The sequence below is a fragment of the Topomyia yanbarensis genome, chromosome 3 (assembly GCF_030247195.1).
Source record: "Topomyia yanbarensis strain Yona2022 chromosome 3, ASM3024719v1, whole genome shotgun sequence".
NCBI lineage: Eukaryota > Metazoa > Arthropoda > Insecta > Diptera > Culicidae > Topomyia > Topomyia yanbarensis.
In genome coordinates, this window is record NC_080672.1 from 132,938,637 (window position 1) to 132,953,051 (window position 14,415).

Here is a 14,415-nt window from a genome sequence, read left to right on the forward strand (position 1 = left end):
TAAGTGTAAGTGTGTCCTGGGAGTATCCCTCGGTGGTCGAGCACAATCAACCTTCCTCTGCGTTGGTTGGTGCCAAAGGATACAGCAACGGACTTGGTTTATTTCGTGGATGTTGTTGCAACATTCACATCGCTCTCAGTCTCTTCCGCCTTGTCACTACGGACTGGTTCTTTGTTTGTGTTGAACCAAGGAAAACCGGATGGACTACAATGGCGTTCGATTTACAGCATCATCGCACCCCGCCTTTTATATGATTCGTTGTAATGCGTCTTCTCTTGGTGCTAAATACACCCGCTAATCAAACGACCTATTTGCGCGCTCTGATCCCTGACGTTTAGTTCGACTAGCGTCGGTCGGGATTCTTTCCCTTCTCTCACTTTGCCTTACTGCACAAATTTAAACTTAATACTGATCCCTCTTTCACTGGGATATTATTCACACTTTCCACAACTTATAGTAATCTGTAACTTCTTCTGTTGTAGTATATGTAGCGTACTTCCAACGGTTTCGGGCAAAATGAGGGCGAGTAATAGGTTCAAATTAGCTTTTAACGGTTCTTCTGCAGCATTTAATTTTATGGGTTCGCTTCGCGCCAATTTTACTGGTACGATGGAGATGTCAACCGTGCTGACCGTTGCATAATAGAGAGATCGAAATTTATGTTTGTGTTGTGATGTTGTTAGGAGTTGTGATTGCTATAAAAGATGCTGAAATTGCCCTATAGTCGAATCCGTCAATAGCTTGTGGTGTTTGGCAATGCAAATTGTAAATTTGCTAGTAGATTAAAAAACGCACAAAGGTTACAAGGTCATTTACTGTGTGCGAGTGTTTTTTTATTTTGATTATAAATAACCTTAAGGTCATTCGCCTCTTTTCGGGTTAGATCTCTTTTGGAAAAATCTAACCCTATGTGCGGGATTGGGAAGCGAACCCAGCTGCGTACAAAGCAATCGTTTTACCAACTTCGATATGCCTGTCCCCATTTAGTGTGTTTTTATATAGTAATGTACTTTAGGATTTTTAGCAGGGAGATTATTGGAGTAATTAATTATTAACTAAGCGGAATATTTTACAACGATATTAAAACTAGGAAAAACTAGAGATAGTGATTCAAGTTTAGTATGATTAGGAGGGGAACTTAATTAGGGTTAATATTATGCATTGTAATACGGTTGGACATTCCTTAACTAGATTTATATTGAACAATTAAAACTAGAAAAGACAGGCAGCAAATAAATTTTTGGGAAGATATGCAGGTGAGGCGGGAGGAATACCTATATCTGGGTATCAGAGACAGGGAAGAGAGGATAAACAAAGCTCACAGGGGGGAGAAAGATATTAACATTCAGTTTCCGGCATCGGGAAACCCAATGGGGAATGCAATAGTTAAGATCTGGCAGAACAGTAATCGGCAATGCCCAGACAATATATTCAATATCGTGATAACCGTTGCCACAAGTGCAGATACCGCTATCCGCGAGCCCAATACGTCGGAGATGAATGTCTAACGTGTAGTGATTGGACATGAGTCGAGACATCACACGAATGAAATCCCGACCCATATCCATTTCTCTCAACCAAGTCTTCGTTGATACCGACGGGATAATAGAATGTAGCCACCGTCCTAGCTCTCCATTGCTCCAATATGTCTGCTAACTTTTTAGCGTCCTCTGACGAGAGATATTGAAAAATTCATTAAAACAGATTGGTCTTTCGTAGATGTCACCTTCTAAAGCGCCAGTTTTAGCTAAGCTTCTATTGAGCTGAGACTGTCCGAAACAATAAGGTAATAATCGGCAAAGTATCAATAATTTCAAAGGTATACTGAATAGTAGCGAGTTCTGTGACGTAAACCGAAGTATGGTCATTTAGTTTGAAAGAGGCAGTGAGGTGTTGATTGAGTATACCGAAGGCAGTGGAGCCGTTGAGACTTGACCCGTCGGTGTAAACCATCTTGTTGCAGTCGACTACTTTACTATGAAAGAACACAGTTGAATCAAATGCAAGAGGGAGATTGAAACGGTTGCGATAATATGAAGAAGGATTGATATTTTGTGCCATGTAATCGAAGTACAAGGACATGAATCTGGTTTGAGAATTGAGCTGGATAAGTCTCTCGAAATTTGCAATTACTAACGGGTTCGAGATATCGAAGCGATATGACAGTTCCCAAAATCGATTTTCCAGTACTTCTAGACTCATCGTGTGAGTCGAATACATACAACCTAGAATCTGTATACAATATAGAGTCCTGTACAGAGGAATGCGCAACACTGCGCAGAATACAGACTATTTATTTTTTTCTGGCAACCGGAATATTTACTGTAACTTGGAGTGACTTCGATCAAATTACAAAATAAATTCATACTGAATGAAAAATTAAGCACTTTATCGTGGCAAACGAAACATCCCAGCGAAAATCATTTCAAACATTATTTTAACTGATTTATTGAGTGTTAATTAATCAATTACTAAAGTGTTTAAATTTATTCAAGGAATTCGAGCCAACGAAGGACTCAGGTCATTTGAAGCGGATTTATCTCGGATGAACGTGTAACTGTCACAGAACAATAACGTTTGCGAATCTATCAATGGAAAATAAACCTGATAGTCGTTCAATGGCACTGTAGAGGTTCGAAGAATCAATTAAAATATGTATTCATCACGTTATTGTTAACTAGTTGATTTTTGTTAGCAATATAAGAAATAAGAAAAGTAAATATATATAAACAAATAGTGTTTCACTCGTATTATTGCAATATTTTTCCTGCCAATAACAATACTCCCCTTACGAGAATGCATGGGGGCATAGCTAAAGAAGTATGTTTGTTTACTTTGCAGGATAGGTAGGTGACATGTTCGATAGGTAGAATCGGCTTCATTCTGTGCGAGCCTTTAAATAAGTAAACAACGCCTTTGATACAATCCAATGCAATATGCAAACAACAATATTGGTTTCGCTCCAGTTTGATGAAATGTATGTTCGCAGAGGAGCGGAAACAGAAACTCCCGTACTCCATCACCGACAATATCGTTGTTTGATATAGCCTGATCAGGGCATCTGGGTGAGCACCACACCATGTTCTAGTTATTGTACGGAGAAAGTTGATCCTTTGTTGGCGCTTCTGTTTCAGATACCTAATGTGACATCCCCAGGTTCCTTTAGAGTCGAACCAGACCCACAGATATTTGAAAGTTGAAATTTGGGCAATAGTTTGATCCATTCATTGAAGCTATAGTTGCACTGGTTAACGCTTCCTTGAAAATACGACTAGCTCAGTTTTCTCCGTGGAGAACTCGATACCCAGCTGGAGGGCCCAATCAGACAATTTGTCCAAGGTATCTTGCAATGGTCCTTGCAAATCGACAGCTTTGGAATCTGTCATAGAGAGCACAGCGTCATCTGCAAGCTGCCTTAGCGTGCAGGAATTCAAGACATCCGTCAATGTCGTTCACTTAAAAGTTGTATAGAAGGTGGCTAAGACATGAACCCTGGGGAAGCCCCATGTAGCTAAATTCGTGATATCGATAAATCACCATGAGAAAAATGCATGTGTTTTTCTGACAAGTTTAGCAATAAGTTGTTTGAATTCGGTGAAAGACCATACTGGTGCAGCTCCTCAGAAAGAATGTTGATAGAAATTGAATCAAAAACCCCATTAGCGTAAGCCATTCCAATTTTTGTTGAGAACACCCCAAGACAATCCTTCGTTCCTTTGCCATTTCGAAAGCAAAATTGTGTATCTGACAGTAAGCCATTTTCTTCGATTCAAATGTCGAGGCGGAATAGGATCATTTTTTCGCGGTAGATCTTCTGTTCCGGGGCGGAATCCGGACAAGCCTCCAGTTAATACTGTTCCTGTTTTGCATACACCAGCCATTGAGTATTGCTCATCGATGTTTCTCTCGTTAGTCCGTCAACGAGCCGGCGCCAGTAACTCCGTTTCTTAGCTTTCATCAAACTCTTCATTCGCGTGTCTAACGTCGCGTACTGTCGATAACTATAGCGGGCAACCCGTCGTCCCGATAGGCCTTATACACGACGGACTTCTCCGCGTACACGTCTGAGCACTCTTTGTCCCACCATGGGTTGGGAGGCCGTCCACGAGAGTTAGTGTTTGGTACGCGTTTAGTCAGCTTGAATCGCGGTGAGGAAGTAGTACTCTTCATTCGGAGGAAGCTCGCGTTACTCTTCCAATCAAAATTTCTTGTGTGGTCATACGAAACATTGATTGTTTTCGTTGGCCCTGAACCGTCAGCAATAGTAACTACAATTGGCAGATGGTCGCTGTCGTGGGGATCAGGCGCTCGGGCGCGCTGGTGGAGCCGGAATCCATAGCATTTCACCCGTGTTCAAAATAGTCATAATTAAGTTGTCGCAAAGCTAGGGTTACCAACCTTCCTTATTTGAAAGGACATGTCCTTATTTTCGAGGTTTTTGGGAAGCGTCCTTATTTTACTTCAAATGTCCTTAATTTTAGTCTCAAACCTTGGCATTGTAAGCATAAGAAAAAAATAACATTTGGTGTCCCCTCGCGAATGTGACATTAGCAAGTAATCATATATTTGTGTGCCCCTTGACTCCGAACTTCCCACGATGTATCAACCTTTGTCATTCGAAGTGTAGCCAGTAGATACAACAGAAGAATAAAATACGATTATACTGCCGTGGCGCATTTTCTTACTTCGGCCGAAAACAAAGTCCTCAGCTTCAGAAGTGGGATACCAGTGCCCTCGAGGAAGCGATCGGAACAACGGAAAACTTGTTTGGCTAATATTTCGACGAATTCGCGACGATGCCATTGACGAGACAAATGGCTGCGAAACAAACGGAAGACGAGCGCGGAATGCAGGAGCCGCCATTTTTAGATGCGGAAAGCAATGAACAGAAAGCGGACAACGAAGAGAGCGACGAGAAAAAAACGGTTTTCAAGAGTCAGAGTTTGGCTTTGCATCCGTATGACATAGGACGACTGATCCCGGAATATTCGGAGGGGGACGGTGTCTGCAAGTGGTTGCGAAGAATCGACCATTTTCGAGCGATTTACGGATGGTCGGAACAAATGTGTTTGCTGTACGCTTCAACTCGGCTGGCAGGTGCAGCAGCGAATTGGTATCGACGGCAGGAGGAGTGGATTTTCAATTGGCGACAGTTTAAGAATCAAATTGTTGTTGCATTTCCCGAAACGTATGACGAGGCAGATGTTCATCGCGAGCTGGAAGCAGTGAAAATCGAAAAGGGTGAATCATACGAATCGTACGTGTACCGTGTGGATGCAATCGCACAGAAGGGCGATTTCAGCATGTCAGCAACGTTGAAATACATTATCAAAGGATTACGTCATGATAAAGTCTACGGCAGCTTGCTTTCGAAACAATGTACGGATACGCTGGAATTGTTGCGGCACATAAAATGGGTTGCATCGAACATAGAAATGATACCGCCAGTTGTTTCAAAACAAACAAAGAATACACTGTCACCAGGAACAGACGTCATTTGTTACAATTGTCGGGAACAAGGACATCGATCGTTGAACTGTCCCAAACCGCAACGCAGAGAACGATGCAACAAGTGTCTTCGTGTTGGCCATACATCTGCTATGTGTGATGTCCGTTACGGGGCATCCCGACCGACACAGCAAACGACATTCAACCGACCCGACGGAGTAAAACGAACCACTACGAATGCCGTCTTTGAGGGGCTTGATCCAGATAACCAAATAACGGTGAATCAGGCATCTCAACAGCAAATTGAAGTCGAAGCTGCCGGAGAGCGTATTCGAGCTATGGCTTTGTTCGATACAGGTAGCTATACCAATCTAATTAAGATCAAACTATTGCCTAACGACCTGCTGCTGAATGTAGCTAGGGAAGATGTCGTCGGTATAAATGGCACGAAAGTGCGAATCCTGGGCCAGTTTGAAACTGCACTGTTTGTGATGGGGAAGATTTATCGAGTGCATTTTTTGGTTGTGTCTGATGACACCATGCAAATAGATATAATTTTGGGCAGAAGTTTTTTGATTGACAATTGTATACAACGGTTATATTTAACACCTGCCGGTACAAGTGAAACCAAAAATGATGAGTGGTTCATGTTGGGTGATATTGACGAACAGTGTATGTTGGACGATAGTTCCGTATTGGGGGTAGACTTGAACGTGGGTGACGATGCAGAAACGTTGTCATACCGTACTCAATTGGAGAACCTAGTACAACAAAGTTATTTAAAACGGCCGAGACCATATAGGCCTTTGGTCCGGTTTGATGCAGAAATTCGGTTGAAAGAGAATAAGGTCTTTTCGTCTTCTCCACAACGTCTTAGTGTATTTGAGAGAACGGAACTTGATAAGATTGTTTCCGATTTGCTTCAACAAGGTATCATCCGCGAAAGCGATTCTCCTTACACATCACGGGTGGTTTTAACACGGAAAAGAAATAATACTTTTCGAATGTGCGTGAACTATAAGCCGCTGAATAAAATCGTGGAGAGAAATCACTTCCCTATGCCTGTTATCGAAGATCAAGTAGCTAAACTTCAGGGTAAGCGATACTTCACTTCACTTAATCTTAAAAATGGTTTTTACCACGTCGGTTTGACTGAAGAGTCGAAAAAGTATACGTCGTTTGTTACTGACAGTGGACAGTATGAATTCAATCGTTTACCCTTTGGATATGCTAATTCGCCTGCAATATTTGTAAATTTCATAACAAAGGTTTTGGAGCGGTTCATAAAGGACGGTCGAGTAATAGTGTTCATTGACGATATGCTCATCGCTTCTGAAACGATAAGTGAACACTTTGAAACGTTAAAAGAGGTGCTTGAAACTCTCGCAGATAATCATTTGGACCTTCAGTTCGCCAAGTGCCAGTTATTGAAAACCCAGATTGAATACCTAGGGTATGATGTGCAACGCAATCAAATAACGCCCAGTGACCGACATGTAGAATCAATAAAAAAATTTCCCTATTCCTATGAATCGGAAAAGTCTCCAACGATTTCTTGGACTAGTAAACTATTTCAGAAAGTTTATTCAGGGTTTCAACGTACAGGCTGCGCAACTATATGAACTATTGAAAGAAGATAGGGAATTTGAAATGTCCACTAATCATATACAAGCCGTTGAGAGTCTTAAAAATGCGTTGATTTCTAAGCCGGTTTTACGAATATATTCACCGAATGCGGAAACCGAGCTGCACACTGATGCGTCGTCTTTAGGATTCGGCGGTGTTTTGTTGCAGCGACAGAGCGATGACGGTTTAATGCATCCCGTTATGTATCATAGCCGTAAAACAACCGTTGCTGAATCGAAGTTGCACAGTTTTGAGTTGGAAACTCTTGCGATTGTTTACTGCCTACAAAGATTCCGGACCTACTTGTTTGGTTTGGAGTTCAGTGTGGTAACTGACTGTAACTCTCTAAAACAAACCTTGGAGAAAAAGGATATAAATCCAAAGATTTCACGCTGGGCTTTGTACCTGGAACAGTACAATTTCACAATTGTTCATCGCCCAGGAGCGCGAATGCAGCATGCAGATGCTCTATCTCGTTCGCATGTTCATGTACTGATGGAAGAAGAGTGCTCCTCGAATATTTTTGAAGATGCATTGTATGTTGCGCAACTTCATGATTCCGAAGTTACGAAGATTAAGGATTCTTTATATGATCAACCATTAAAAGACTATGAAATTAGGAATGCTATATTGTACAAGGTTTCGGGAAACAAGTCATTGGTTTACGTTCCGGAGAAAATGATACCATCGGTCATAAATAAATTCCATAACCAGATGGGGCATTTCGGCGTAGACAAAGTATGTGAGTTGATCAAAAGAACATACTGGTTTCCTAAAATGCGCGAGCGAGTACAACAACATGCAAAGTCTTGTGTCACTTGTATTGCCTATAATCCCAGAAACAAACGATTCGATGGAAATCTTCATGATGTAGAGAAGCCCAAAGTACCCTTTGAGGTAGTGCATGTTGATCATCTTGGACCGTTGGAGCGTAGTAAGGGGAAAAATGAATATATATTAGCGATAGTGGATGCGTGTACTAAATTCATAAAACTCTTCCCTACTAAAACAACTAATACAAAAGAAGTGATGAAATCGTTGAAAGGGTACTTCCATGCCTATTCAACTCCGAGGGTACTCGTCTCGGACAGAGGAACGGCATTTACCTCCATCGCATTCGAAAGGTTCGTAGAAGACCATGGAATTAAACACGTAAAAGTGGCAACAGCTTGTCCCAAATCAAACGGACAAGTTGAGCGTTATAATAAATCGTTGGTTCCTTTACTTGGTAAAATGGTCGAAGAATCAGGAAAAAGTTGGGATACAGTGCTCATCGATGTGGAATTTTTATTAAATAATACCGTTAATCGTTCTACAGGGAAGACGGTTTCTACACTCTTGTTCGGTGTTGATCAGAAAAAACGAATTGATTTTGACTTAACCCAATACTTACAGGATCAGAACAACATCAGCAATAGAGATTTGAGCAGTCTTCGAGAAGAAGCTAGTCAAAGTATGCAAAAAGAACATCAGTACAACAAACGTGTTTATGACAGTCACTGCAAGAGAAATACACAGTACCAGCAAGGAGATTTAGTTATGTTACGGAGGACGAATGTAGTGGGAGAAAGGAGCAAGCTCAAGCCAAAGTTTCGGGGTCCTTATGTGGTTAAAAAGGTACTCGATAATAATCGTTATGTGGTAGCTGATCTGGATAATTATCAAGTCTCAAGCATTCGTTTTGAGGGAATTTTTGATCCTTTAAATATGCGACTCTATCAAAAAGCTGAAAACCATTCGGAGAACATGGAATCAGACACTGAATACGAAGATATAGAATATTTAGAAGATGAAGAAGATGATTAGTTGGTTTAGTTTGTGTAGGATGGCCGAGCTGTAAGCATAAGAAAAAAATAACATTTGGTGTCCCCTCGCGAATGTGACATTAGCAAGTAATCATATATTTGTGTGCCCCTTGACTCCGAACTTCCCACGATGTATCAACCTTTGTCATTCGAAGTGTAGCCAGTAGATACAACAGAAGAATAAAATACGATTATACTGCCGTGGCGCATTTTCTTACTTCGGCCGAAAACAAAGTCCTCAGCATATACAGGGTGGTTCAACATGAAGTTTTTTAACAGGGCATTTTCTGGTAGTTAACGGGTACTAACTGCAAACTGTCATGCTATTGTAGTTTAGTATTGTTTGCCATTTCATAATGGAAAGACTTACACTGGCTCACCATCTTCCATTTATTCAACTATATTTCGAAAATCAGCGATCTGTGGGAAATGTGTTTAGTGAACTCCAATCATAATATGGTCGACATCTTCGGCCAACTGACTCAACTATTCGCCATACAACCAAAAAATAAGCGTTGTAGTCAGAGGGGGAACAACTTGACAGCTCCTATACAAATCGTTGAAACCACTTTTTTTGGGTCTGTGGGTCTAAAATGGCGGATCAATCTTTATTCAAAGGCAATTTCTAAAAAAAGCGTAAACTTGTTCGCAGTGAAAATTTTCTTGTTCAGATATTTTTACTTTCGATAATTCGTTTTTGAAGACTTTTTGGGTTTGGTGTTGTTTTATTATAAAAATAATGCATCTTTATTCCGATGCATTATTTTTAAATGATTCATGAATTTTTGGAAACATCAGCATACAAACAAGCGGCGCCTATGCTAGTTAGTGAGCATCTTTCTTTTAGTTTTAAGATATTAGGTAGTAATATTTGCATTGCAATGTAAACAACACACACAATGATACTGGACTGTTTTTCTCCCTCTCCGATAGAAAATGAGCTGTCATCACTTCTGAATTTTGTGGAAACCTTTGCACCGTAAATGTCGTAAATGCTGTCAGAAATAAACAATCGAAGTCAATCCCACCTTTGTTAAATACGAGGTGAAAAATGATAATCATTTAGTTTCGTTATTTAAGATTAACGACAGACTTTCGAGAATTGTCATATGCGAAAGATATTTCAAGGGCGACGGAAGAAGAAAAAGTTCACACTAGAAGCGCACTCAAATCAAATCATGCATTTTACATTTTACATTTGGCACAATTTGTAATCCTTTTATGAAACTCCAAAATGACGAATTAACTTGTTTATATTAAATTATTACGCTGTTTTGAAATGATCATCTTGATTACCGCTTCCGAATGGAAATAAAGAAAACAAGTTCGTAAAAGACGTCACGGAATTATTTTCTCGCATAGAAATTTACAGTATCGCAATTTGTGGACGGCGTTGTATGGTGGCGACATCATTCGAAACAAGGTGGTTTCATGCAACTTAGGCTAAACGTCAAGTTGCGGGAGGGTTGGTTGTAGTTCTTGTTATTGGATGATTAGCGTACAAATCGACCACATCCAGCACGCAGTGAAGAAAACAGCGGCGGTGACATCCTCAAGCATTGGAAACCAACATTACTCGAGTAATTAGCCAGATACCACTTGAAATACTCGAATCCGTCATCAAAAATTGGACCAATTCAGATAAACTTTTTTCCAAGAGAATCAATTTCAATTCCTTCCAGCGATTTTTTTGTGAATGCATACTCTCTGTGACTCACGGCGACCAAAATTTGTTTTACTCAGAAGTAACCATAATTTGTTGGATAGCTCAATATAAGGTTTGGCCAAAGTGGTATCTTCGTTTGGTATTGGCACTACATCATTCTAATTTGTCTCGATTGAGATTCAACATCCCAGTTCAACAGCTGGAAAATTAGAATTCCGACTGTTTTTTCTGCATTCTGGCTCAAGTAACATAATTGGCATAACATTTGTCAGGGATGTCCTTAATTGCCTCTCAGTCCATTTGGTAACCCTACGCAAAGCTCGTGGAGTGAGGTAGATCGATAATCATCATGAAGGCATCCCCATACCGTACGGTGGGAGTTGCGGGGACGAGTTCCGCAATATCACATTCTAACTGATGCTAACTTTGCATTTCTAGATTGACAAGCGATAACTTCAAATCCTTGTGTCGAGGGGAGGTCGATTCAATTGAAAGAATACCACTTTTTGATCCCCAAAAGTACTCCGGAGGAGTTTTCTCGAGCCAAGCGAATAACATTGAAATCGTGAAAGTTGAGATCTATCCCTGAAGTAAGCCATGTTTTGCCTACCTATAAATGAGGAATCATCCGATTACATTGTAAGATTACTTTTACCCTCTCGATTTTCGAAAGAACTTGGTGTTATAGAACTGAAACACCTGCTCATCGAGTTTATGTCAGTGGAATGTTATACAACGTATGTTGTATTCACATGTCTATGTGAAATGCTTTGAACCTTTACATCTAGTCTTTCTTCGTGGGAATTCATGTTCCCCGCCGTATATTCACGTACAATACTGCCCATGCCTTTGTGGACACCGCCTTAGGATAGCGGAGCCATTTCCATGTACATACGAAATAATTGTTCGAAAGTGGAACTAAAAAGAATGATACTTCGGCAAGGGCGCCAGTTTCACGCTACGGCTCCGGATATATTATCTGCCTAGTCGGTGGTCGATTATCATTATTCTTCGAAAAGTACAGTTAACGTAAGAGTAATCGCCAAGTGGATAGAAAAGCTAACTCATTTGATTATTTGTTTTAGAAATTAGATGACCAATTTCTTTACAGATTTACAGTACTAAATATACTAATACACTACATCTACTAATTAACATTCAGTGTGATAGATTTTGTCTTCACTGGTCAGTTTGGTTACTGCCGCTTTTCGGTACAATGCAGAAATTTTCTACTGTACTACTTCTAAAACAGCATTCAATTTTGAAATTATCATCGCACGGAACACCCATTAAGCAATTGATGAAGTTTGCTAACCGGATAGATACTGATACACCTAAAAACTGTTTGGAGCGACTGATGTTACCGTTTATTTCTCAAACGCTGTGACCCTATGCTAGTTCGTAGCATATGTAACTTGGATCGGTCTTGGGGTCATTCAGAATATAAATGAGTATGAGTAACGCGCGCATTTGGTCTTATTGTAAAGTACATAATGTCAACTAAAACATGTCTATAAGCCTTTATTTTGTCCCATGTTTCGTAGCATATGAAGGCATTTGAAAACTAAGACCTTCTTTTGCCTCAAAGAATGTATATGATAACGTTATTGCGTCAACGAGCTCCATCTTTGGATCATCCATGATTTCTGGATCAATATAGAAAAACACAGGCATATCCACCTGAAAAAACAGATTCCAAATTCAACGATTGCGAATTAGTTTGAACAAACTTTCTCATACCTCTTCATGTGGATTCAGCTGCTGCTCTTCGAAGCAAAAGCATTGGATTTTGTTGAAATAAGCTCCCGCTTCGAAAGGAATTACATTGTAGGTACTTATTCCTATCACCGGATGATCCGTAGGATTTTTGGCTGTGTAGAAAGCGAGCGCTGTTTCCCCAGGGACCACCTAAAAAATAATTCGTCTCTTCGTTCATTAGGGTGCATAAGTCACTCCACATGATACCTTTATCTCCGGTTGCTGAGGTCTAAAGTTCCACCGCATCGAGGCACCAATGTCAGCATTAAATGTCACCTTTATCACCCGATCCTGTACTCGTTTCATGTTTTCCACTTTCTCACCGGCGTGTCCTTGACCCGTTGTTCCACCATAACTGTAGGCTTGGCAGAACATCCTGTACAGCGGAACAGCGGCATAGCTCATGCCAACGGTCATAACACCTGCAGCGGCTACGTAGTATATCGTGGTACGAATTTTGTGCCTTCTTATCGCCTCTGACCGATTTTGATTGCCAATGAAGCGGGAGAAAACCGATGAGACTTTTGGAGGCCTCAATAGGCTTTGGATACACCGATACGATCGAAACCGGCAAACAGTTTGCAGTAACATTTTGTATTAGTATTCTAATTCACTCCTCGCGAAACAGGTAGAACTATAAATTTCAGCGCATATTGAGGAAAATTTAGTATAATTTTAACAGTCACATAACTTTTGACTTTAGTATTTGTTGTCATCCATCAGCTGATTTGTCATAATATACATTATGGCATAGTGTACCATAATCGGTCTTTTCTGAATCATAGAATTATGTGTCGCTATAACGAGGAAATGATAGGTTTTTGTCGCATTTACACATGAAATTACGGAAATAATGTCACAAAGAGACATGTTTTGGAGCTGCTTTAGAAGCTCCACGAAAAAATTAACAAATACTTAATTTAAAAAAGAGTCTGTTGGGTTAATATCTACACGCCACCGAAAAACTACCTAAATTGAGTACTTTTGACTCAATCTCGTGGTATCGTGTAAGAAGGTAAAATTAGGTAAACCGTGTTGAAGGTAGTTTCCATTTAACTATGGCAAAAATAATAACTCAACCTAATTTTGAGTATACCCCAAACAACTCAAAAGTACCTTACTGCACGGAAGACCTCGACTGAGTCGAATCTCTTGTTTTGTTTTCGACAACACTAATAAGTGCGAAAGCGACGCACAGCTTAAAAGTACCAAAATTTAAGTTAAAAGAACTTATTCTGTAGGTTATTTTATGGTTGCGTCTACTTTTCTCTGAATTGTAGCAGCTGATGTGATCAGAGCTGCCAGATGATTTTGTTGAAAATCTGTATCCTCGTTGTAAAAATTCTGTATTTATCTGTACTCATTGCAAAAAAAACGAATTTTGATAAATTGATGCGCATTCAAAAGTTTTAAGTATTGTCTACTATAAATTCAAACACTAAAAAAGGGTTTAAAATGTGTACTTTGAAGTAATCTGTGTATTTATGCTATGGTTAATTTGACAATAAATTGTTGAAAAAATGGCTATTCTTAATGAAAACGGCTCCATGAAGGGTCCGCCAATAACGTTGTCAATTGAAATTTCAAAAACCTGTGTAAATCTGTATCGTGTATTGAAAATCTGTATTAAGACTGTATTCTGTACCAGGTCTTACCCGGTCAGCGTGGCAAGCAGAAAGTTAGCAAAAGTTGAGTAAAGCGAAATTGATGCTGGCAACGAATTTGCTCAAATGCAACAACCGTTTCTGACAGAAGCGGTTAAACCAACCGATGCTGCTCACTTTTATTCAGAACCGAGCCAGAAATGTTTGGCCAAGATCTCTGCACGCTTCCTGCCACATCTTTGTCAGATGTTTTGCTCGATTCGTGCTAAATTCTACCAGGTAGGAATTGCCAGGATTTTTGCACAGTTTATGTCCGAGTTATGCCAGAGTTTTGCTCGGTTCCTTTCAAAATTTGCCAGAAAACGCGAGCGAAACCGAATTCGCCCTAGCTCAACTAACCCGACAAGATACGCGCAGAAATCTGACAGGGCTGCCAAACCAAGACTTACATTAATCTAGCAGAGCGGTCTCTGCCAGAAAATTTGCTCACTGGGTACCTGCGCTCAAA

General features: G+C 40.2%; 2 protein-coding genes across 2 annotated transcripts; one reads left to right on the forward strand and one right to left on the reverse strand.

The window, feature by feature from the left end:
- The first annotated feature begins 4,814 nt into the window (after positions 1-4,814).
- LOC131687215 (uncharacterized) lies at positions 4,815-8,880 on the forward strand. Its single transcript, XM_058971270.1, has 3 exons — positions 4,815-6,901; positions 7,026-7,971; positions 8,470-8,880. Exons 1-3 carry the CDS (start codon positions 4,815-4,817, stop codon positions 8,878-8,880), a joined length of 3,444 nt encoding a protein of 1,147 aa, XP_058827253.1.
- Positions 8,881-12,041: 3,161 nt separating this feature from the next.
- On the reverse strand, positions 12,042-13,038 carry LOC131692382 (cytochrome c oxidase assembly protein COX11, mitochondrial). The gene is made up of 3 exons (XM_058979390.1): positions 12,511-13,038; positions 12,286-12,453; positions 12,042-12,225 (listed from the first exon to the last, which is right to left on the reverse strand). The coding sequence occupies exons 1-3, from the start codon at positions 12,892-12,894 to the stop codon at positions 12,067-12,069; spliced, it is 711 nt and encodes a 236-aa protein (XP_058835373.1). The 5' UTR covers positions 12,895-13,038; the 3' UTR covers positions 12,042-12,066.
- Between the last annotated feature and the right edge of the window lie 1,377 nt (positions 13,039-14,415).

What these genes read in the sequence shown, in the direction of transcription:
- LOC131687215 (XM_058971270.1), top strand. Translation starts at nt 4,815, where the DNA reads ATGGCTGCGAAACAAACGGAAGACGAGCGCGGAATGCAGGAGCCGCCA. An exon ending in ACCCAGATTGAATACCTAGG is followed by an intron (nt 6,902 to 7,025) that starts GTATGATGTGCA and finishes AAACTATTTCAG; the next exon opens with AAAGTTTATTCAGGGTTTCA. An exon ending in AGCCCAAAGTACCCTTTGAG is followed by an intron (nt 7,972 to 8,469) that starts GTAGTGCATGTT and finishes CAATACTTACAG; the next exon opens with GATCAGAACAACATCAGCAA.
- LOC131692382 (XM_058979390.1), bottom strand. Translation starts at nt 12,894, where the DNA reads ATGTTACTGCAAACTGTTTGCCGGTTTCGATCGTATCGGTGTATCCAA. An exon ending in CTCAGCAACCGGAGATAAAG is followed by an intron (nt 12,454 to 12,510) that starts GTATCATGTGGA and finishes ATTATTTTTTAG; the next exon opens with GTGGTCCCTGGGGAAACAGC. An exon ending in AGCTGAATCCACATGAAGAG is followed by an intron (nt 12,226 to 12,285) that starts GTATGAGAAAGT and finishes CTGTTTTTTCAG; the next exon opens with GTGGATATGCCTGTGTTTTT.